Below are 25,280 nucleotides of genomic sequence, written 5' to 3'. Positions count from 1 at the left end.
AAAAAAGAGGCACTCTGCCTGGAGGAGATGTCACCATTAAACTGCCATACAGGAGAGGCAGGATTCCTTGGTGGGTTGTGGGGTAGAAGAAGGGCATTATGGGCAGAGGGATTATCAGGCTCAAAAACTCAGAAGTGTGAAAGTACAGAGGATGTTCAAGGCAAGGGCTGGAGTGTAGAGGTCACGGGTGAGGTGAAGAAAGAAGGGAAATGGGGTGGAAACAGGCTGCACTGTGAAGGGCAGACTACAGAGGCTGAACTTCTCCCTGTAGGTATAGGGGACTTTCTCACATGGGGAGAGATGGAAGGGAAGAGAGGTTTTACTGGAGGAAGTAACAGAAATGAGTCACTTTGATGGAACACAACAGGCAGAAGGATAGAGAATGATCCACTTGGGCCCACTCTTAGCAACAGAATAGTTGCAAAGGTTTCAAGTAATCACATGATGAGGCTGATGGCGAATGACATTCTGAGCACTAATGGTTTGTGAGGGCTGTGCTAACTTCTTTACTCATTTTACCATCTCATTTACCATCGCAGTAAACACAAGTAGCCATGTGAGGTTGGCATTATTATTATTTACTATCATCATCATCATCATTATCCCCAATTTACCATAGATGAGGAAACTGAGACACAGAAAGATTCAAACGCTCACCCAAGAACAGGGCTAGTGTGAGGCTGGACCAGGATTCCAGCTGAGGCTGTTCTGACCTCAGAGCCTTGTTCCTATCCACTAGGCCACTTTGCCTTCCCACTCTAATTTCTTGCAGGCAAATTCACCTGCATCGAGGCCCGGTTCCACCTGGAGCGACAGATGGGCTACTACCTGATCCAGATGTACATCCCCAGCCTGCTCATTGTCATTCTCTCGTGGATTTCCTTCTGGATCAACATGGATGCTGCCCCTGCCCGTGTGGGCCTGGGCATCACCACTGTGCTCACCATGACCACCCAGAGCTCCGGTTCTCGAGCATCCCTGCCCAAGGTAAGTCCCACCACCCAAGAGCACAGAACACCGAACAGACAAGGACACACGTCTCCCTTCCCTGCCTGAGATCAGGCATGCACAAGGAATTAGGCACTATTTCTTGATCCTCTAAACTCACCAGGATCCAGCATTCAGATCCACCAAACCTTTCCTCCAGAACATTTCCTGAATAGAACATTATGTTCTATACAGTTGCCAGATAACCACATTTTGTTCCATTCTCTACCAACACTAGACCCACATTCTGCTTCATCTGCTATTAACGCTCAACTCCACTTTCTCCAGCCGCTTCACAGTAGTGCTGAGGACAACATTCCATTCCTTTCACCATCAATGGCACTTTGTGTCTGGGGTCTTCAAGACCACACCACATACAAAGATTCATAGGAATCAGAGACTCAACAAATTGTTGAACTCACAGCTAAGATTCCTTACAGTGATAGATTAAGGATACACAGCTAGATGATAAGAGAAAAAGACACAGGCAGAGTCTAGAGGGAGCCACGTGCAAGCTTCCTCCGTCTCTCCATCCCACGAGGGACCACACAGAGCTCACTCTCACCCCAGCAACAAAAACACAGCTATATGTGTGACAAATTTCCACCCAGAGAGACAGAGAGAAATTGTTTTGAGATTCATTTAAGATTCAATATCAAAGGTTTTTATTAGGTGCTGGTCACACAAGTACCCTCTGCCCACCACATCCCCAAATTCCAGACTCCAAAGAGAAAAGCAGGTGTTCAGCTTAAACCACACTGTTTATACCAGTGGTCAAAACATGGTGGGCACCCTTATCAGTTAGGGAAAATGGGAATATGCCCAAAATCCAAGTTCCAGATGTCAACCAAGGGCCAACCTTGTCACCAGGTCCTTCATAAGACAGCAGTCTGGTGCCTGCTCTGTTGTACTCTTTTCTGCAGTACCCCAGTCTGATTCTGGCATTTCTAATGTTAAACACCACCTTCTACATTCACTATTAACTCTTGAACCATGTTCTGCTCTGTCACTATTAACACTCAGCACATTTCACTCCACACACTGCTAACGCCAGATACACATTCTGCTCCATGAACTCCGTCTAGACCCAGCATTCTGTTCCATTCTTCTCACACCAGATACAGCATTCCACTGCATTCATACCAACACCAGACGCTAATCCTCCTCCAGTCAACTTGACGATGAATGCAACACTGTTCCTTTCACTGTTAACACTAGACCTCACATTCTGTTTAATTCACATTTAACACTAGACAGAATGTTCTGCTTCGTTTACTATTAATGCCAGACGCCACACGCTCCTCCACTCACCCACACTTGAGGTAACAACACTCGGCTCCATTCACTATGAGCGCTTGATGCCTAAATCTGCTTTACTCTCCTGTATCGAGTGCTCGGTGCTGTTTTCCACTTAGTTTGCTAGTCATTGGAGCCACTTTCCACATTCCTCAACACCAGACCCAACATGTGTGTGTTAAGTCACTCAGTCGTGTCCAACTCTTTGAAACCCCATGGACTGTAGCCTCCCAAGCTTCTCTGGAAGAATACTGGAGTCGATTGCCGTTCCCTTTTCCAGAGGATCTTCCCAAACCGGGATCGAACCCTGGTCTCCTGCACTGAAGGCAGATTCTTTACCATTTGAGCTATAGGGAAGACCCAACATGGTGCTCTGCTATTAATGCCAGACACCAACCATATTCTGCCCCCTTCAGCCTTATGCTAAATGCAACATTCTGCACCATGTGCAATGAATACAGCACTTCACATCCTGTTCTGATGCAGAAAAGTTGGAAGAATAAGCAACGAATACCTAGTAGCCTTCACCTCAATTCCAGTTATCATTTTCCACATTGTCTTTATCTTTCTCTATAGGTAAGTAGGTAGATAGATGCAATTTTTACTGAATCATTTGAAGGTTACCGACAGCATGACAATTCACCTCTAAATAAGGAATAATGATCACATGATATTATCACAACTAAAAAATTAACATTAATACAATAATATCACTGAATTAGAAATAATTCCATAATTTCATCAAAATTTAAAGAGCCTTTAGATTTTCCCAATGGTCCAAAAACCGTCATCAGTAGACATGGTGAGGGATCCAATCAAAGATCCAATAACAATACACATTGCATATGGTTTACTCTTTTAAACTAAAGAGTCTCCCCACTGTTTTTTTTGTTTTTCGTGACACTGACTATTCCATTAACTTTTAATGTGAGACATGACATTCTACTCCAATTGCCATCTATGCTAGACACCACTCTCTCCTCTACCCATCCTGACAAGAAAACTCAACAATCTGCCCTTTATACCATTAAGGCTAGACTTTGCATTCTGCTACGTTTACTATAAAAGCTTGAAACCAAACCCTCTGTTTACTGTTACCAGCTGACAGCACATTCTGCTCTGTTCATTTGCAACAGCAGGAGGAATATCCTGCTTCCTGTTCCTTATGTTAGGCTCAACATGCTGCTCCTCTCTCTGTGAATAGTCTACGCCACATCCCCTTCACTTATAACTGACTCTAGACTCAACATTCTGTTCCACCCATTGTTTACACTGGCCTTGAAAGTGGGCTCCGTTTGCTAATAACACTCAACCTGACATTCTTGCCTCTTTCAAGGCATAAAATTCGGTGGCATTTAGTATATTTACAAAGTTGTATACCCTCGGCAGTGTCTAATTCCAGAACATTTTCATCACCCCACAGGGAACCCCCATATTCATCAACAGTCACTCCTTGTTCTCCCCTCCTACCAGCCTCTGGCAACCACTCATCTACTTTCCACCTCTATGAATTTGCCTATCCTAGATGTTTCACCTAAGAGGAATCACACAGTATGTGCGCTTTCTGGCTTCTTTCATTTAGCATAATATTTTCAAGGTTTACATATGTTGTAGAATGTATCGCTACTTCATTTCTTTTTATGGCTGTGTACCCTGATGCTGGGAAAGATTGAGGGCAGGAGGAGAAGGGGATGACAGAGGATGAGATGGTTGGATGGCATCACCGACTCAATGGACATGAGTTTGGGTGGGCTCCGGGAGTTGGTGTTGGAAAGGGAGGCCTGGTGTGCTGCAGCTCATGGGATCACAAAGTCGGACATGACTGAGCTGAACTGAACTGAATATTCTGTTGCATGGATAGATCACAGTTCATTTATCTATTTATCAGTTGATGGATGTTGGGTTATTTCCATGTTTGCCTGTTTTAAATAATGCTGCTGTGAACAAGCATTTCCTGTGTATAAGGTTTTGTGCAGACATATATTTTCAACTCTTAAAGATACATTATTATATGGTACATTATAGTCATTATATTAATATATACTATATATTATATATAATATATAAGTTATAGGTATATTATATACTCAATTTTTCAAGGAATGCCGAATTATTTTCCAAAATGGCTATACCACTTTATAACACTGCCAAGGTTCCAATTTCTCCACATCCTCATTAATGTTTGTTATTCTATGTCTTTGATTATAAATATCTCCATAGATGTGAAGTGCTATCTCATCACAGTTTTGATTTGAATTTTCCTAATAACTAATAATGTTTAGCATCTTTTCATGTGCTTATTGACCATTTTTATATCTTCTATGGAGAATCTATTCAAATCTTCTACCCATTTTTTAATTGGGGCATTTATCTTTTTATTGTTGTAATAGTTCTTTGTGTATTATGGATTTTAAACTCTTAAGAACATGATTTGCATATATTTTCTTCTATTCTACAGGTTTTCACTTGATTGAAAATGTTCCTTATGCACAAAAGTTTGTAACTTTGAGGAAATTAATTTAAATTTTCTATTGTTATTTGTACTTTTGGTATCATACTTAAGAAACTAGTGCCTAATCCAAGATCGTGAAGATTTACACATACACTTTTTCTAAGAATTTCATGCGCTGTGCTTAGGCACTCAGTCATGTCCAACTCTTTGCAACCCTATGGACTGTAGCCTGTCAGGAAGTTCCTCTGTCCATGGAATTCTCCAGGCAACAATACTGGAGTGGGATACCATGCCCTCCTCCAGGGGAATCTTCCCAACCCAGGGATCAAACCCAGGTCTCCTGCATTGCAGGCAGATTCTTTACCATCTGAGAGTTACATAGTTTAGCTCTAAATATAGGGTTTCAATCTATTTTGTTTATTTTTGCATATGAAATGAGGAAGGGATATCATTCTTTTGTATGTGGATATCCAGTTATTCCAGCAGTTTGTTAAAAAGATTATTCTTTCCATCCATTGAATTTATATCCTTCTCAAAAGTCAATTGGCCATAGGCTTTGACTAAGTAAACCCAAAAATATGGGTTTACTTCTGGACTCTCAATTCTATCCCATTGATATATACATATACATATATATATATATATATACACACACATACATGTACATATATATATATACACACATACACACACACACACAAATTTATCTTCATGTCAGCATCACACTCTTGAGTATCATAGCTTTATAGTAAGTTTAGAAGTTGAGGAGTGTGAGTCCTCCACCTTTGTTCTTTTTAAAGATTGTTTTGCCCATTTTGGGTCCTTAGCATTTCCATATGAACATGAATATAAATTTTAAGATCAGCTTGTCAATTTCTGCAGCGACAATAAAAACAAATTTTAGTTTTAAATGCATTGAGTCTATATAGGAACTTGGGGAGTATTGACATCTTAACAATGTTAGGTCTTCCAATCCATGAACACAGGATATCTTCCCATTTATTTAGATCATCTTTAATTTCATCCCACTGCTTTTTAGATCCCCTGGTTTATAACGAGAAATCAGCTACTCATCTTAGTGAGTATACCTTGTACATGATGAATTATTTCTCTTTTGGCTTTTAAGATTCTTTTCCTTTGGCTTCAGTTTGATTATGGTATGTCTAGGTGTGGATCTCTTTGAGTTTATCTTGCTTGGGGTGTATTTAGCTTCTTTGATGTGTACATTAGTGTTTTTCATCAAATTTGGGGAAATATTGGTCATTATTTGTTCAGATATTCTTTCTGCCTTTTTCTCTCTCTCTCTCTTCTTCAGAAATACCCATCAAACACAGGTTAGTGCACTTGATGATTCCCCACACGTTTCTCAGGCTCTGTTCATTGTTCTTCATTCTGTTCCTCAGACAGGATAACCTCAAGTTCACTGATTCTTTCTTCTGTCCACTCAGATATGTTCTTAATTCTCTCCAGTGAAAGTTTCAGTTCAATTATTTTACTTTTTAACTCTAGATTTGGTTCTTTTTTGTAGCTTCTCATGCTCTACTTAGTGAGACTTTGTTCCCATACTTTTCTTTAGCTGGGTAGCCAAGGTTTTTGGTTCTTTGAACATATTAAAAATATAAGTGATTTTAAAGTCTTTGTGTATTAAGTCCAATATCTGGGCACAACTTTTTTTGACTGCGTTTTCTCCTTTGTATGGATCTGACTTAATCAATCCAGCTTCTATAACAAAGTACCATAAACTGGGTGGCTTACAAACAACGTAAGTTTGTCTCACAGTTCTGGAGGCTGGAAATCTGAGACCAGGGTGCCAGGATAGTCTGGTTCTGGTGAGGATCCTCTTCCAGTTACAAACTGCTGACTTACTGTTGTATCCTCACATGGCAGAAAGAGAGTAACCTAGCTCCTGGACTCTTTCTGTAAAGGCACTATTCCCATTCATGAAGGCTCCACTCTCATGACCTAATTATTTCCCATTGATCTCATCTCCAAATACCACCATATTGGGATTAGATTTCAACATATGACTTTTGGGAGGACATAAAACATTCAGTACATTGCATTCACCATACTTTCTTATTTCTTTGTATATCTTAAATCTCTTTGATAAAAATTATACATTTACATAATATAATGTGGCATATCACTGAGCCAAGCAGTTTAAAACTCTGCAGCAGCCTTTACTTTCTGCTTATTTAGAGTTGACAGCTAAGAGCCTTCTCAAATCACCCTGGACATGCACATAGGCCTAAAACTGCACATTGGTTCCCAGGAATATATCATAGCTTTATGGACAGCTCATTCTCCCAATTTTCCTTTTATTCTTTTTGATCAACCAATTGTTTGCCTCAACTGTTACCAACTGCCTGAGGCTGATGTAATGTTCAACACTTGCCAATGATTGTTTTCAACAAATGCCCTCAAGGAAAAAGCTGCTCACATTGGGACAGCTCCAAGTCAGGTCAAATAAAGACAGCCTTGTGAGTGGTCTCTTTCAGAGAACCATAAAACAGGTCAAATAACAATTCCCTGAGAACATAGCTTTAAAGAAGCTCCTACTCTCTTCAGCCCCATCCAGTGGCTGTCAGGATACTGGTGTTCACTGTGCCTGCAGGCTGTTGCTTTACAAGACTAGCACAGAGCCACACACAAGAGGATGGGAATAGGGCAACTTAAAACATCACAAAGGAAATAAAAACGTACATCCACACAAAAACTTACGTTCATAGCAGCATTATTCCTAATAAGAGCCGAAAGGTAGAAGCAATCCAGATGTCCTGAACTGATGAATGGATCAATGATATGTGTTATAGCCATACAATTACAGTGTACTATTATCTGGCCATAAAAAATAAAATACTGACACATACTATGATGTAGATGAATATTGAAAACATTATGCTAAGGGAAAGGCCACATATTTTATGATTCCATTCACATAAAACGTCCATGATTGGAGGAAGAGAACTGGGGGAATAAGGAAGTGATAGATAAAAGGTAGTAGGTTTTTTCTGAGGTGATGAAAATGTTCTAAAATTTACTATGATGATGATTGTGTATAACTGTGAAGATATAAAATCATTGATTTCTATACTTAAAATGTGTATGATACATGAATTATATCTCAATAAAGCTGGGTTATTTTTAATGCCATAAAGCCTGCTGTTCTTACTGGGATTCAACTGATTTCCCTCAAATAAATGTTTATAGGATTTCTGTTAGACTTTGATTCATTAACAGAGTTTGGAGAAAAGTTGGTTCTGACCATTTTTGATAGAGTCCTCAGAGCTTTTTTAGGGGGAGATAGTTTTTGAAGATGTTGCTCTACCATTCTCACTGACATCCTCCACTTACTTTTACCATTAGGTAAAAATTCTCCTATCACCTTCAGTCTGAACACCACATTCTATTCCATCAATGATGGAACGATGGACACACTATCCCCCTTCTCTTTAGGGCTCTCCTAGGCACAATGTTTTTTCTCAATATTCTGTCCAGTCTTCTTGATGAATTTCTCATGTTTCCTTTTGTACCCTCCATCCAATATTCCAGCTGAGAGGAAACGACAGAGGATGATGGGGAAGGGGGTTCTTAAGGAGCAGAAAACATCCCTCCATACTCAATATCTCACTCTGCTCTCTCCTCACCTTCCTGTGTTCTTCCCCCCACCTCCACCCCAGGTGTCCTACGTTAAAGCCATCGACATTTGGATGGCCGTGTGCCTGCTCTTCGTGTTCTCAGCCCTGCTTGAGTACGCCGCCGTCAACTTTGTGTCTCGGCAGCACAAAGAGCTGCTCCGATTCAGGAGGAAGCGAAGACATCATAAGGTAGGCCTTTGGCTCAATGCTGGTGGTAAACAGAAGAGTTCTGGGCAATCTTGTCTTATGAAACTTGTTTTGCTGTACCATTCTTCTCGGTGGATAAAGCATGCACAAAATACAGATCAAAGTCCTACAAGTCCTAGTTTCTCCTCCCATAAATAAAGCCCTGATTGGGTTTATGGGCACTCATTCTTCTAACACTAATAACACTAATTATCAGGTTATACTTGAAGACAGAATTGATGGAGCAAACCCTGATGGGGCCAAGATAGAAACTAGCTATAAACCCAAAGCATGGAAGGCTGCGGGATGTTTGCTGGTGTTTTCTATAAGAGTGGGCTGCACTGTTTCAATGAGCCTGATTCCAGAAGAGATTGGTATCACAGAACATGAGATCTTAGAATAGAATGTCCAGTTTCCGGGCCTTTGTTTCCTATCTCCAAGAAGAGGCATGCAGCAAGGTCTTCCCCTGGAGTGAATTCTCTTCCCTTATGAGAGAGAATAAATACTTGGAAATTAAATATTAAAGTAGGCATTTAAAGTATGCAAATAATACCAAGTTTATCTCATCATTGCTGCTGCTGCTGCTAAGCCACATCAGTCGTGTCTGACTCTCTGCGACCCCAATAGACAGCAGCCCACCAGGCTCCTCTGTCCCTGGGATTCTCCAGGCAAGAATACTGGAGTGGGTTGCCATTTCCTTCTCTGTATCTTGTCATTAGGGTTATTAAAATAAAATAGTACATTAATATATACTTGAAAAGTTTGAGTACTAATGAAGAAAGGCAGTTAAAAAAAAAAAAAGAAATACTTGGCAGGGACTTCCTTGGCAGTCCAGTGGCTAAGACTTCATACTTCTATTGCAAGGGGCCAGGATTCAATACCCAGTCAGGGAACTAAGATCCCATATGCTTAAGACTCCGCAAGCTATGTGGTGCAGCAAAAAACAAAACAAAAAAACTTGGCAGACCGCCTCTGAAAAGTGACCAACCTCTGTTAACTCTGTGGGAGCAAAGTGGCTCCATACCCAAGTCTGTAACCACTTCCCCAGGAGACCTTTCTCCTAGGGATCAGAGGACTTGCTTTTCTCTCCAGTCTCATCTTCATGTCACTTTTTGCCTTGCTCTCTGAGCACCATCCACACTGGCTTTTTTCATAGTTCCTCAAACACACACACAGGACTTCAGGTGTCTTGTTCTCTCCACCCAGGTTGCTCTTCCAGTGCACTTTGCTTTGAAGGGCTCATTTTCCAGTTCTCAGCTGTGGCATCTTTCCCTAACACCCTAGTCAAGGTGCAGGCCCTGTACTGAGGTGCTGATGCCAGGCTGTTGTGATCATGCAGGTTGTATCTGAGGGCCCCCAGCCAAGGAAGCGCTCTTCTCTTAAGTCCTGCCCTGGCGTGGACTGTATCAGCTAGAGGAAGTGATCCCAATTCAGACACCCAGAGCAGAGGGTGCCGCTCGTCTGATATGCACAAAGACACTGTTTATGTCAGCCAAGACGATACTCAGTTTCTTTCCTTCTGGACACGAGTTATAATTACATTCAATCAGGAGTTTGTTTCATGCACACCATCCAGTGAATGGTAAGTTCCATCAGGTCAGAGACCATATCTACTCTTGCTCAGTACTACTGATACAGCCCTGGTGTTTACCACAAGGCCTGATAGATAGTGAACGTGGAATAGGAATTTGCTGAACAAATGGACAAAGGGATTAAAAAAAAAAAACTAATGGAATAAAAAAAGGAGACCCTGCAGTCTGAGAGGCTGCCTGGGAGCTTTCCCAGATATGGATGAAGGCAACCAAGAACTCAAACACTGGCCACACCACACACCTAGGCCCTACCTGCTTTAGACTGACCTCCTGAAAGCAGCTGTCTACCCAGCTACAAGTGCTGGGACAAAGGACTCTGCCTCTTGAGTTCTCTTTGCTATGTGATTTTCAGCTAGCCTCTTCAAGGGACCAGCATCCACATCTGTAAAATGGGCACAATGGGAGACTGGTGAAAGATGAAATCAGATCCCAACACAGCTTTAAGTTATGTTCCTGCCACACAAGTACCAGGAATTAAAACAATTCCAAAGGCACACATTTCCCTCAGTATGTTTCTTAAACATCAGCAATCTGATTCGATTAACTTCTAGCAGTTTACCCCAGGCGGCAGGCAGACGTTCTGAGACACAGGCTGTCCACGGAAGTTAGGATAAAAGCTGCACTGGAAGAGGGAAGCAAGCATCTAGGGTGCAGCTGGCCAGACAGGACTTCTTAAAAGATCCTGGTTTTAGTCTTTCCATTACTGTCCATCAGATACCTAGCCTCTGATTCTTAACACAATCTAAGCAAGGAACTGACCAAACACAACTATTTCTGGAATTTACTTCTATTTTCCCTGACCAGGGGCTAGCAGCTTTCAGCATTTCCCTCTGCAAAAAGAACGTCAATAATTTATCACAGAGATGCTTACATGGGAAGACTATGCCCAAAATACTTGACTGGTACCAGGTCACTAGACTGTGCCCTGCATAGCTCCAGCAGGCATTATGTGCATGGACTAAAATGTGAATGGAGCCCCTTGCAGATATGTAACACTGTCAGACCTACAGTATTTGCAAAGGCTGCCTCCACCCTTGCCAAATGCCTACCAGTTTTATGTATTAGAGGAAAACAAGCTTTGTCTCTGGCCAGGTAAAATGTGAATAAGGCCACTGTGCAGATTTGATCAGATTCCTCTGCTGTGTCCCTTCCTCATTCTCTCACAGCATGTTGGTGCTGGAAGAGCTCTCAGAGAGGGTTCTGTCCACTCCTCCTGTGCAGATGATGACAAAGAGGAGGGGCAAGTCACCAGGATCTTGGAGGCACTGATGGGAAAAACACAGAGGTCTTCCAAGACCCATGGCTGATCTCTAAAAACACTGACCACACACCACCAGCTGCTTATCTGTTCATCAGCGTCCATCCTGAAGCAGATAAAAATAGTCCTGCATTTATTAGATCTTAAATAGGAACTAAGATTTACCCCAAGGCAGAGGTCAAAAACTAGTAGCTAGAAGGTCAGATTCACCGTGCAAATATCTTTAAGTTCACCAGCAGTACCTTAAAAATCTGGAATGAAGTGCCAGCATTTCAAATCACACTTCCAGCTTCACTCAAAACATCACAGCCTCTGGTCCCTCTGGATTCACATCCCACATGGTACAGGCTCACTGCAAATGCCTTTAGGTAAGGAACGCAGTCCACGGCCCCAATTCACTTCATCACTGTCTCTCCTGCCTGGCCCCTGGTGTGCATCTGAATTAGTGTGACCTTGTGCCCACAGGATCTGAACTTGGCACAAATGTCAGAAACTGAAGATGCAGAATTGGGCTCACCATAAAAAACAGCTTCCTTTGGAGTAAGGCCCTGTGGATGTGGCTTGTAGGCTGGCCATATATTAGCTTGGGCTACAGAAACCTCCCTTTAGCAGAAAGTTTGCAGAGAGGATTTTAAGCCCCAGATGGTGAGTGAAGAGGAACTAGCCACATGCCTGAGTTTCTCTGAGCCCATGATCTTGGCTGGGCTCCTCGACTCCCACCACCCTCCCATGTTACCTCATTTGCTGGGCAGAAACCATCTGGTCCTCGAACTCTCCAGCCAGCCTCATTAGTCAGATTATTAGGAAACCTCTGTGAGCCCGACTGGGCAGGCACACTACCAACCTCCCTGGCTTCGATCGGATTTCCCCTATTCCAGTCTTGCGCAGCTCCAGATGCAGTTGGGCATTCGTTGCCTGCCATCTGCTGGCTCGAATAGGAATAGTAGGCTTTTGTCCAGTTATTTCTAGGGAATTTCCTTTCTCCTGGATACAATGTAAAATTGATCACCTTCTAACCAGATGAGGCTTCCACACACCCATCCCCTCCCCTCTCATGTTTAACTGATGAGGAAGGCAGAAAATAATTTGCCCAAAGCGATACAGAAAGTTAATTTTGAGTCTCCGTCTGAATAACTAGAGCCTAGCGAAAAAACATTTTCAAGCACACCCTCTTCCCACCCACCCCACAGTATTGCTACAGTGAGCAGATGTATATTGATAAACAAGACTGTCAAACCCAGTCCTGCTCCCAGGCACAGGGTCCAGTCACCTGGCCAGCTTCCCCCGGTCCTCTCCTCAGTGCTAGCATAAACCCTCTACTGTTGTCCTCCCCACAGAAAAACACTTGTTGAGCACCCATCTGCCAGGTACTGGAGCCCACCTTCTTACCCTCATTTCTGCAATGAGGGTGTTGGACCAGATTCACTCATTTGTGAAAGATGTCTTAAGCATTCATCATATGTATCAAATTCTCCAGGTGCTAGGAATACAACACCATTTTAATTTAAATTAACAACAACAACAAAAAAAGGAAGCTGGGACAGACTGGATATGCAAGTAAACCATTTGGTCAACAAATATTTGCAAAGTTTTGACCTCCTTCTCAGGAAATATATTCATATGTCTGATGTTGAGGGTGCAGTGAACATGATACACTTTGCCTTTGCCTTCATAGAGCTTACAGTCTAATGAGAAAGACAGACATTAATCAAGGAAAACAATGTGATAAGAGATTAAAAATAAAAAATGGAAAAGCAGGGAATCCTGATGTATGGATCACACATCAGGGACATTGAGCCTAACCTCAGGCTCGGGGAAGGAGTCTGAGTAGGAATCAGTTCAGGAAAAGAAAGGGCTGGAAGCAGGGGCGGGATTGGGAGAGACAGACTCAGCAGAGAGAACCACCAGCCCAGAGTGCAAGAGAAATGTGGCACTTCCCAATAGATGGAAACACCACAGGGCGGCTGGAGCCCAGAAAGTCAAACGGAGCATACACAGACGGGCAATGTAGGTCACCTAAGGCCTTGTCACCATGTAAAGCTTTTAATTATCCTCAAGTCAGTGGCAGCCTATTTAGAAACTTCTAAGCAAAGGATGATGGATAAGATCCATGTCATAACAACCCAGAAAGGTGGCAGGGTTGGGGGAGATGGGAGGCCAAAGGGAAACTAGGGTAGAGGTTGTCACAAGCTCAGATGAAGGCCCAGGCTGGGGTGGCACGGGCAGAGCTGGACAGACACCAGGGCCCCCAGACTGCTCTGCACAGGAACAAGCAGAAGACAGAGTGGCTTCCCCAAAAGCGCTCCCTCTCAAGTCGGCTGCTGCTGCTAAGTCACGTCAGTCGTGTCCGACTCTGCGACCCCATAGACGGCAGCCCACCAGGCTCCTCCATCCCTGGGATTCTCCAGGCAAGAATATTGGAGTGGGTTGCCATCTCCTTCTCCAGTCCATGAAAGAGAAAAGTGAAAGTGAAGTCACTCAGTCGTGTCCGACTCTTCGCGACCCCATGGGCTGCAGCTTACCAGGCTCCTCCGTCCATGGGGTTTCCGAGGCAAGAGTACTGGAGTGGGGTGCCATTGCCTTCTCCCTCAAGTCGGTAGTATGAGGTAATAAAGTCCCCCAGAGCCACACACTGAATCAGCGGCTCAGCAAGACTCCGAGGACCACCTCAGAGCTCACAAGGAAGGACCACAAAGGCGGAAGTGATGAGAGCAGACAAGAGTGTCTCCTCAATCCAGATGAGGAAAGGGGGAAGTGAAGCGGGTCAGGCAGCAGGTGCTTGGGTAGTGAGCATGCAGCCGGGAGGTGGGGACGCATGAGGGATGGCTGAGAATGTGCAACACAACAGGCAGGTATGCAGAGCACAGGGTAGGGGAGGCAGGGAGCCTGGAAAGGTAAGTTGGAGCCAAATGATGAAAGGCTTGGAAAACTTCAGATGAAAATCTTGATAAAAATCCAGAGCCTGTCTGAGGTCATACCTGCCAGGGATGCGGGAACAGTGAGGTGAGAGGCAGCTGTGGTCCCCGGGCTTGCAGCCCTTGCTCGCTCCTGATCCATTCACTCCCTCCCCAAACCTACACACAGAAGCCTGGGGAATGGGGTAGGGGAGAGGGCAAGGAAGCAACAGAGGCAAAGCAGGGGATCTTTCCAAATTGTCCTCTGGGTTTCTAACAAAACAGCATTCAGAGTATCTGCTTAGCTACAACTTCTGATGATCGAAAAGCATCTTAAAGGAGTGGAGTGAATCTTATCCCCACTTAAAGTAAAAAAAACGAAATTAAAAACCCTGGGTCACAGGAGGATGTCTTCTGAGGAAGTGACCTGCCCAAGGTCATACAGCCACAGATGACTGAGCCGAGGCCGTTGCGCAGGTCTCAGACTCTGCACCACACACCTATCCCCTGGTTTGCCATCTGTTTCGGCACTTGATGGCGCCCCTCTATAAGGCATAACTCCCCAGCCAGCCACAGAGCCTTCAGAGGCCTAGAGTGGTGCCGTCTGGGAGGCAGGGCGAGCCAGATGGGCACGGCCTGGCCCCCAGGGGAGTGCCTGCAGGGAGGGTGCCCAGCCCCTGTCTTATTTTAAGCAGAGCCCCATGTTGAATCTGTTCCAGGAGGATGAGGCTGGAGAGGGCCGCTTCAACTTCTCGGCCTATGGCATGGGCCCGGCCTGCCTTCAGGCCAAGGATGGCATCTCCGTCAAGGGCGCCAACAACAGCAACACGACCAACCCCCCTCCGGCACCATCCAAGTCCCCAGAGGAGATGCGAAAACTCTTCATCCAGCGGGCCAAGAAGATCGACAAGATCTCCCGCATCGGCTTCCCCATGGCCTTCCTCATCTTCAACATGTTCTACTGGATCATCTACAAGATCGTCCGCAGGGAGGACGTCCACAACCAGTGACGGGTCTGGGCTGGGGTTGCTGGGAGTGGGCAGAGTGGAAAGGGCACAGGAATCTGAGGGCCGGAGGAGGAGGAGGGGACGTGTGTGTGCCATCTCTCAAATGCGGCGATGCATGGCTCAGAACGTGGTACTATCTATTCAACCTGGGGGGGGGGAGGGAGGGGTTTTTCTAATATGGGAACTGAGGGGCGGAGAGGAAGGGGAGGGTTCGGGGTGGGGGCAGCGGGGGGTGGGGGGGGAGTGGTGAAAACCACTTTCAAAAATTTGAGTCCGTGGGCTGTTCAGTTTTCCTGTTTGGAAGGAGAATACAGTCTGCCCAGAGCAGCAGCAAAGCCATGTAATATATATGATATATATTCATGCTTAATATTAATGCAAAACCACAAGAACAAAAGACTTGTTTCTTAACCTATCAGCCTAGTAATTGCTTAAATTTTTAAAAGTCACAGAAGTGATGGACAATTTTTCCCAGAGTGGAAAACAGTCACAAATCAGCTTGCTCTGCTGTGTCCCACATCACACCCCTCCCAACACCATGCCTGTCTTCAAACTGGCCCAGGTGGACTCATGCCGAAAAGCCATTCCGCCTCTGCTTCAAGGGGGTCGTGCGGCCCAAGCACGGGTGGTGGAAATGGGGGAAGGTGGAGAGAGGAGAAGGGGAGTGACTAAAGAGATGGGACGATTCAGAGGCCCAAGGATGGAGAGTCATCTTCACACCTCCAGGCTGGGGCCCTCTCTCTCAGCTGCCCCTCTCTCAGCCCTCTCATTTCTGTGCTTCTCCACTCACCCCGCTTACCCTCCACCACCCAGAAATGGCCCCCATGGTTTTTCTCATCATATTGCTAATATGCAATCTTTTTTATGGTTAAAAAAAGGTAATAATCTCAAGAAATAACATGCAGATAGACTAAGTATAAACAGATGCACTTTTTCAGATGTCTATTTTTTTGGAGAGTGTCTTTGGAATTGCAAGCGGGGGTATGTTTGGGAAGGTGGGGTTGTAGGATGAAACAGATGTATTATATTGTGGCTCTACGGAGTGGAGTTTTACGAGGTGAAAGGGCAGTAGTAAGGCTGCTGCCATTTAGATACATGGATACGGGTGGAAAGAGACAATGATGTTTATAAAGTCTGTTCGTTATATTCTACCATTTCATATACCACAAAGAATGTGGGGAGCTTGGCGGCGGGGAAAGAGCCCATTATATTTTTGTAAGTCTTTTTTTGTTTTCCTTTTTGGTGCTTTGTTTAGCTTTAACATTTAGGAAAGTTAGACAAATTCTCTTTCCTTCTAACTCTGAAGTGCCAGAACTATCCCAAGATAGCTAGGGTACTCCAGGGGAAAAGAAGAGGGACTCGGCAGTGGACCGCAGGGAGTAGGGGAGCCTGCTCCAGGACACGGATGTTGACAGGTAGGAGGTCTGCAAGGTGGGCCGTGGGATTAGAAGGGAGCTGTGTCGGGCAGCTGTCACACCACTGCACTGGGGACGACAGCACCATTATTTGCAGCCTCCTCCCTGCCACGGCCTATAACCAGAATATCGGGATTACACTTCTTTCTTTGCACTTTCGTGGGTCAGAGTGGTAGGCAGCTGACAATCAGTCTGTACTGTGACTTTGGGTTCACTTGTGTCTTTGGCGCATCCTTAACTTAGGGCAGGACAGAAGTGAGACACTGGGAACCTAACCCCACCCTAAAGCACCTTCCCCAGGGGAAATGTCTCCCATTCCCCATGGTGCAATAGCTAATTCCCATAGAGGCCCAAAGAAGTGGGTCAAGACAAGGACCCAGAAGTGATTAAGGTCAAGAAAATGCACTATGAAGCCAAAAAAGGATTCGGCTTTGTGGCTTTAATGAAAAAGTTGTCTGCAACCAAGTTCCAAGGTCAATAAATCATTGCCTTCCTTTCTCTTGGCCTATGTAGAGCAGAAAACGAAGCTGTATTCTAGCCTTGGAGGGTGTGGGATGGATCCTGGAATCCTTTTTTCTAAGAGGCACTGAGGGATGGGAGCCAAGTGAATAGGAGTCTCTCATGTAAGACCGCTCATTTCCCCACCACTAACAGGTGTCTGAAGGGGGAAAAGTTAAATAAAGGGATGTAAACAATCACTACCAATTCAAGACTAGAATATCAGACTTTGGACTGCTATTAGCACCTTTCATGAGCACTACATTCACTTTATTTAAGGGGGAAAAACTTAATTCCCAAGTGGTACATGGGTCTCTGGAGAAGCTATCAGCCCCTTTCACTAGCACTTTATTTACTTTATTTAAGGGGAAATCATTTTTAAATTTTTTAAAAAAATTAAAGAACCCCTTCTCTCTACTTCACTCATTATTACACTAAATTCAACATGTCTGAAGTCTAGGTGAATCAAGCAACAAAGGCACTAGGCCACTATCAGCAACTAAGACAGTACCAATTATTCCAAAACATTCTGTTTCTGCTCAAACAGCAAAATCACACTGGGCTCCTTACATGATGAGGTGTCCAGAATCTCTTTGAGACATAGAAATCACTGGGCCATCTGCCCAACCTCTGCTAGATCCTTGAAATTCTGCCACAATAGTGAATTTGTGTGCCCACTGGGTGCTGCCAGGTCTAGCTGACAGTATCCACCAGACAACAGAATTATTTCAAACACAGAGGAGACGAAATCTTTTCTCAGGCTATTCTAAACATGGGATCCCTCATAGAAAATAAATGTGAGGTGATGCATGATAGCAATGACAAGAAGAATGAAAATTTTAGTCTTGCCACTAATATGCTTGGGTGACCTTGGGTAAATCACTAAGCTTTGGTTTCTTTAACTATACAATGGGGAGAGTGTTACAGGTGATTTCTAACTCCCTCCTAGCACTGTCTGTTATGTGTTTGAACTTGTCTATCAGAAAGTTTAACATCATTTGTATTTCTTAACTCTCCAGGTAGCTATGAGCATACATATGCACATGTATATAGACACACAGTTCTTGTTGCCTTTCTTCTTTGGACAACTGGCAGCTTTGTTTTTCCTTTTGCTCTACTTCATCAAAGGTAAACAGTGGCAATGGAAAAGACAGTAATCATTATAATGTCAAAAATTCCATCATGAATTACGAATGGAATATGCTCAAGAAGAAGACATTATCATTAACTTATACTGTAGTAAGGATTTAGCAATTAGTTATATGGATCTCATCATTATAGAAAATCAAAGTAGATAATTTAGGCCATTTTTTTAGATGGCTCTAATAAACAGGGCAATGTTTTCTTAATTTCCTTTCAATTTGCTCACAAAAGACATCATGCCCTGGGAGTATGCATGCCAAGTGCTAACATGGGGGGAAAACTGATTTAGGTGTAACAAGTGGTTTACTGGTTTTCAAACCCTTTATATGTATATACCAGTATTGATGCACGGAGGAGAATCAATACTGGCATAGGCCAGTGGGTGATGATTTCACTCACCTCCAAAACTGCAGCCATTCCTAGGAGTCAAATTTAGGAGATATCAATTAAGCTATAATACCAACAACTTCTCACCTATTTGCTTATAATAGATCTCATTTGTTTCAAGAGTAGCCAAAATAAATGGCTCAGCTCTGCCATCCTCTGGTCCTTTCAAGTATTCAAGAGTCCATTCTTAACAAATCCTATAGGGAGTGACCAAGGACAGACATAAATTGAAAGGAAAATGTGTGTATGAGAGAGATACCTTGAACTTAACTCTTTTTAGTTTGTCTTCAAAAACAAAAGGTAATTTGATCCAAATTACTTCTTCTTTTAAGCTGTCATTGAATTTAAACAAAGGAACTCCTCTAAGAAGTTCACCAGTATCTTTCATAGGCTATTTTTTCAAACTGGGGAGAAAATAAATATGACTGGAGATGGCTCTTTTCATTAGAAGTATGTACTTTTATGAGCATCATTAAAAAGAGATGAGATAGTGTTTTGTGAGGCTTCATATTAGATTGCAGAATAGATCAGTGGCCCAGATAAGCCGGTACTATCACTGGTAACAGCCATGAAAATTAGATTTCTTAGTTAATTGTAACACTGAAATTGAAGGGAGCTGAGTTATCATCATGTCTGCAGTAACTGCCTCCTTAGGAGAAGTTGGCGAGCAGTGGGTACAATCTGTATCAGCTTTGGGACTGGGCTGGAGATCTGAGATGTGGAGATATCCCCCCATCTGGCTGGAAGCCCAGCCCAGGGACATTCAACACCACTCTGAAAGCTACCAGACTTATTCAATGAGCACCTTCTACACATTTAAAAGGCTGCCCTCCACGCCAGCTCTGAAGAGCCAGGCAAGAATCAGGTTTCCTCTGTGAGCTATGATTCTCAGATTGACTGCAAGGCTTGCACTTTGAGGGGCTGGTAAGGTCTGTTGAGAAAGGATGAGTGGATTGCTAACCCCTGATTAATAAAATCTACCAGACCAAAAATCCTTGAAGCAGGATATTCTTAAAATATAATTTTTCTTCTTCCACTAAGACCCTTCTCTCAGAAACCAATTCCTGAAATTTGAATGAAGAACCCTTCTATTTCCCTACAGCTCTAGGAACCAGAAGCTTATCCTGACCAGAGGAAGGAGTAAAAGACATACACTTTGTTTTGATTGAGCTGGGCCACTCTTAACTACTTGTAACACTGTAAGGAAAAGCATATGTTGCAAAGGCTTTGGTCTCAGAGTCTCATGAAATCCCAATGGATAGGAGGAACTTCTGTAGACAGGCTGAAATCCCTGTAATAATTAGGAATTAAAAAAAAAAAAAAAAAAAACGCTGCCCTTCCCATCCTAGCCCATGGGGTAAGAGAATGAAAGCGACGACTGCTTTCTGGCTGTCCCAGTTAAAGATCTCGGGATGTCCAGGAGGACAAGGGCAAGCTGCCAACATCTCTCCCATCCTTGAGGCATCTAGAATCTTGAGGGCCCAGATTAGACGATGCCTCTACCAAGTTATTATCCTGTTGCTTCCTTAAGGATTTCTTAGGCTGTAAACAGCAATGGCAGGAGATACGTTTGCTCATATGTGGGTGCTATTTCATGCTGTTTTGATGGAGCCGTGTGGTTATTTAAAGCAATAATTAAGATGCTTTATCATTCTTCGAAACAATGAAACGAGTTCCAAAGTAGAAATTATTGCACAGTAATTTTAGGATCATTGAGGCTTCTTTAGCTAGCATCTAGACCATTTCTTCTCCCTCTTCTCTCTCCATCCCACGTCTGCCTCCTCCCACTGTCTCCCTCCACCTCCTGTTTCATCAGTTTCTTCACCTTGTTTTGTGAAACCCAACTCTGCCAGAAGATACGTATTTCTGAGGGGGTGGGGAATGGGCTACTGGCGTGGGGACTACTAGAATGGACTAGTAGCTCCTGTCTCATCTGCTTTAAGGCTGTGATTTCTATTCTTCCTCTAGCTCTTGCATTTTGAAAAATTCAGTGCTCTGGAAAATGTTCACTGGGACACTGGGTCAAAAAGTCAGACTATAGAGAATGGCAAGCCAAAAATATACCCTTCAGAGAGCCCAATGATGAAGATTATATTCTATGTAAGGATATTAACCAGCTATAGGGCAGAACCAGGTTACTAACCTGGGGGGTGAAAGGCACTGACTGGCAACAATAGATTCCAAGCATGATGGGTCAATTGCCAGGCTTCCCACTTCCCCACATTGCCTTGTTTTAGGCCTGCCTTTCTTCAGATTCAACTGTTTTCTCATGCAACTCCAGAAACCCAGTGTTCTATGTAAACACACCTGTCTCCTAAAGTGGACAGAGGTCAGTGGGAAGTGGGTCCTCATTCTGGCACTATCTCAGGCTCACCAAGGAAATATAGGTAAGCTACTCCACCTTTCTTGGCCCAAATACCCCCTGTAAACAGAGGGAGTTGAAGGAGATTTATCAAAGCCAAATTCTGGATACTTTGATGGGCTGACCAAGAATAGACTGTGTGTTGTAAAAAGGTTTCACTGTTTCCCCATTTCAGTGTCAGGCTTGGGACCCCACCTCAGCCCTTCAGTGGGCAGGTAGGGAGAAATTAAGAAAGAGGAGAGTCTTGGTCCTCAAAGCGATTACCATCTTAATTTTCTGGCCATGAAAGTCTTAGGTATTTCACAGTACAGATAAAACTAACTTCTCACCTGAGAATCCCATCCAACATCAGGACAACATTCTGCTCTTGTAGTTTAGCATGTATGTCCTGTGAAGGTTGTACCCCACTTCCCAGGGCAGTTGTTTGAATTCTCTATGCCAGAGACTCTGGAAGAATCAAAGAAAAATGTGTCAGAACTGAACTTGTGAAATACCCCTGGGGAAATAACTGCAGTGACTCCAAGTCCCCCCTAGCTTGTCACCACACATCGTTTAACCAGGAAGACTTAGAAATATTTTCCTCTGTTCCTCTCTCTCTAGCTGCAGTTGCGGGCAGAAAATAAAAGGGGAGGGGGGATGCTTCATACCATTGGGAAGGTTCATCTAATTTCATACCACTAGCTAGGTTATACTAATAAAGAGAAGAACTATTGTACCAAGTATGGTGCAGTAGAGCCAGCTGTCTGCAAACCCTCCCCTCCCCCAAACAAACCTCATCCTTGCAATGATGTTCCTGAAACCATTTCCACATTCCTGTAGCTCCAACAAACACTCCTTATAATCAAAAAACACTGCTCCTGCCTTTCCCACCAGAGATGTATTTATGCTTTATAGCAATAGAATCTCTTCAAAATGCTTACAGGCTGACATGACAAATAATCTTCACTCCCTTCATCTGGCCCTGAAATTAATGGGAATATTGCAGACAACTTTTTTCTGGTTCAAAATTTTAAAAAAATTAATAAGACTTTTAAAAAACTCACCATTTTAGATTTCACATAAGATAGTAAAACAGAAATGATAATGCTTCCATTAGGAAACCAACTGCTTCCTATCCCAGCTCCCCATCACCATATAGCCACTTCCTTCTTTGTCCCTAAAAGATTCAAGCCAGGCATATTTTAAAAGACCTCTAGAATGGATAGATGTGATAAAACATATATAGTGAAACAGTAGTTGTATAGTCACTGTAAAGTTCTATTTTCCCCTCAGTTTCCCTGTCTCTAAAGCAGGAGTATTGAATTAGTTGAGCCTGAAGTTTTCCTAGCTGTAAAGCTTGTTGATTTTTTTTAAGGCCACTTCTCCAGTTGTCTTTTAGTTGCAGAGAAAAAATAAGGACTTCCTCAGACTCTGTGATGGTCTTACTCTTCCTCTTCTCCTCTCAACTTTCCTCTCCAAACCCACTTGTGATTTTCCTAGTACAGTGGAAAAGGCACGAGCTCTGAGTTAGAGGGCTGACAGGCAAGTAGCTGAGCGATCTTGAGCAAGACCATCACTCCTCTGACTCTCAATTTCTTTCTGTATCTGGGGATACTAGCCACATCACAGACCCACTGTCTCAATAAAATGACATAATGTTAACTCCACCCCTTGTTGTAAACTGTAGAGCATTTTCATCATCTCAGTCTCTCTGAAACTCCTTCTTACTTCTTCCTGTTTGCCAGAAGAGGTCATCAAAAAGCTTTCTTTCACAACTGAGGCTGGTTCCCAAAGGGCCAAACCCACCCACCCTCTAGAGCAGCTGATTTGGGGAAAATTCATGCCTAGCCCCAAACATTCTCTCACTGGTGAATTACTCTGAGCTCACTTCAGAGGCTGTACACATTCCAAGAAACCTAAACTCTGGTACTGATTCCACTTAACAAGCACTGCATCCCTTTTTCCAGACACCATTTGAGTACTACCTAAATATAATAGAAGCACCGTATTTAGTAAACTCTGTAAATAGTGCTCAGTCACATGTAGACTATTAAGAGATATTGAATAAACACTGAATATGACAATAATATTGTTGAGCACCTACTGTATGTCAGTCTATAACTTAATTCCCACAGTGGCCCTCATCCTTTTTCTCCTTTTATAGATGAGGAAACTGAGGCTCAGAAACCTTATGTTACTAGCCCAAGTCCCAGCCTTGCCCAAGTTTGACATCATTATAGACAATGGGAAGCCAAGTTTTGAAACAGGCATGACATTTTTGCCTCTTCCACTCATCTGTTTTTTACTTCAACAAATTATTTCACTGTGACCTTAGTCACCTGCTTGTAAAAACCTATCTTCCCAAATTGTAGAGTATAAAGTCAAGTAATTGATGTGGTAGTTTACTTTGTCATTAAAAAACAGTATATCTAAGAGACAATACTTTAACTCAAAATGATATTTTCTTATCTTCTGATAACGCACATGGTTCCTTTTGCCTAGGTACATCCCAATATACATAAATTTGACTTCCTGTAACGTTACATGCCAAGGCATACCATCTTGTACTAGACTGGAAACCAAACATCGTGTAAATCAAGAACCAACCAAAAAAATCCTTAGCCTCCCTCTGGTAATAAACAATATAAACCAGCCCACCGTTAAAGACTGAGAGCCTACTAATCCAGTGTTTGGTACATGAAGGATTTGTAAGTGATACGGGGCCATTTTCTGGCTATAGAACTGTGGAAGTGAGGAAAATCAGTTGACAGCAGGGCAGAGTGGGAATAAACAGCATTTGGAAGACAATGAGAACACCTTGTTTGTAGTCCTGTAGGAGAGGTCACTGTGACCTGGAATGGCTTGGATTTGGCTAGACTCATGGGTAAGAACTAGACCTTTTCTGGAAGTCTTTCCTAGGTCCCTCTAAAACACTTAACCAAGAACCTACTACAAACAATATAAGGAACAGGAACCAAAGGTAATTACAGAACTTAATTTATGAAGTGAGATGTGATATGGATATGAATAACTAAGCCAAAAGATATGGTAACAGATGAGGCAGAGAAATCAGGAGAGGCCTCTTGGAGGATGGCTATCTGGGCTCAGACTCTTAACAAGAAATAGCAGTTTACTTTTTAAGCCACCTTTCAAAGTGTTAAACCCAAGATCACCACTTCCTTCAAGTAGCTGCAGAGGTAAAGAGGGAGCAACTCTTTATATGGATGTAACCCACCACCACTCCCCAAAATTTTTAATAAGCTACTACTTGTCTCCAAGCTACTACTTGTCTCCTTTTGTTTCTGACTAAACAATCACCTAGGTAACTTGATATGCACAAACTAGCCAGACCAGTTCATGGGAGTAGGCTTCTTACATTTCTGAGGTCCCCTTTGGCCTCATCCATGACTCTACAGTTGCACCCACAAGTCTGGCCTTTGGCATAATAGGACCATGAGCTATAAGCAGCAATGTCAGGCAAATCTTGGCTACTGCTCTGAGGGCCAGAACCATACTTCCCTGTAGCTCTGTCTGGATGCTGGTGAGCAAAAATGGCACTCTGAATGGACCCTATCTAATGATCACAAGTCAGGTTCAGCAGGTCTCCAGGCAACTGTTGAGTGCTTGCCTTTGGGTGATTTTTCAAAATGTCTCAGTCTAGAGAAAGCAGTTTAGCCCTTCAAGGTTTGAGCTGGAAGCTCAAGGGGGAGGTTTCAAAAGAAAGTGTTATAGCCAGGACAGCTAGAGTGTACACATTCTTTCCAGTTTTCCTATCAGCTTTGTTTTTAACCTCCCTACACCTGCCTGTCTTCATCTACGGGCTATTTATTACTTCTACTGTATCAAGGCAGTTTACCATGAACGCAGAGTATCAGAATATAACCGAGCTTCTTTTCTTAAAACATACGAAGGGATAATAGAAGTATTGAAGTAATTACTAGTGTGGAATGCAGGAAATATGTGACAGAGAAAGGAGGGTGCCATGGACTGTGCAGAAAATAAATCATGGAACGTTTCATGGCTTACAGGCCATTTGAGAAGTAGTAACCTTAAAAAACATGTGAGATTTTGACAGATGGGACAAGAGTATTCTGGCAGAAGGAACATGAGTAAAAATACGGAGGTAAATAACAAGGGGCACAAGATAAGGCACTGTGATTATCCATTTGGCTGAAGTCTAATGAAC

General features: G+C 43.2%; 2 protein-coding genes across 5 annotated transcripts in view; one reads left to right on the top strand and one right to left on the bottom strand.

The window, feature by feature from the left end:
* Nucleotides 1-15,759, top strand: part of GLRA1 (glycine receptor alpha 1) — a 94,564-nt gene extending 78,805 nt beyond the window's left edge. The window contains exons 7-9 of one of the 2 annotated variants that reach the window (XM_081495973.1): nt 773-987; nt 8,416-8,562; nt 15,023-15,759. In XM_081495973.1, the coding sequence (XP_081352099.1) occupies nt 773-987; nt 8,416-8,562; nt 15,023-15,313 (653 nt within the window). In that variant the 3' untranslated portion in view covers nt 15,314-15,759. Of the gene's footprint in view, nt 1-772; nt 988-8,415; nt 8,563-14,998 lie in introns of both variants that reach the window. The other variant, XM_081495972.1, reaches the window with a different exon arrangement.
* Nucleotides 1-25,280, bottom strand: part of LOC145508724 (uncharacterized) — an 885,448-nt gene that overhangs the window by 859,839 nt on the left and 329 nt on the right. Inside the window, exons 2-5 of one of the 3 annotated variants that reach the window (XR_014055559.1) lie at nt 22,159-22,271; nt 21,888-22,076; nt 21,445-21,562; nt 18,841-18,950 (exon numbers count right to left, since the gene is read on the bottom strand). Coding sequence is in view for 1 of the 3 variants with exons in the window: in XM_081495989.1 (XP_081352115.1) it covers nt 21,445-21,464 (20 nt within the window). In the remaining 2 variants the exon portion in view is untranslated. The remainder of the gene's footprint in view (nt 1-18,840; nt 18,951-21,444; nt 21,563-21,887; nt 22,077-22,158; nt 22,272-25,280) is intronic. The other 2 variants (XR_014055558.1, XM_081495989.1) reach the window with 2 other exon arrangements.

This window comes from Giraffa tippelskirchi, chromosome 6 (assembly GCF_054371585.1).
Source record: "Giraffa tippelskirchi isolate mGirTip1 chromosome 6, T2T-mGirTip1v1.2.pri, whole genome shotgun sequence".
Classification (NCBI taxonomy): Eukaryota; Metazoa; Chordata; class Mammalia; order Artiodactyla; family Giraffidae; genus Giraffa; species Giraffa tippelskirchi.
The sequence above is the reverse complement of the archived record's forward strand: the minus strand, read 5'-3'. Positions and strand labels throughout refer to the sequence as shown.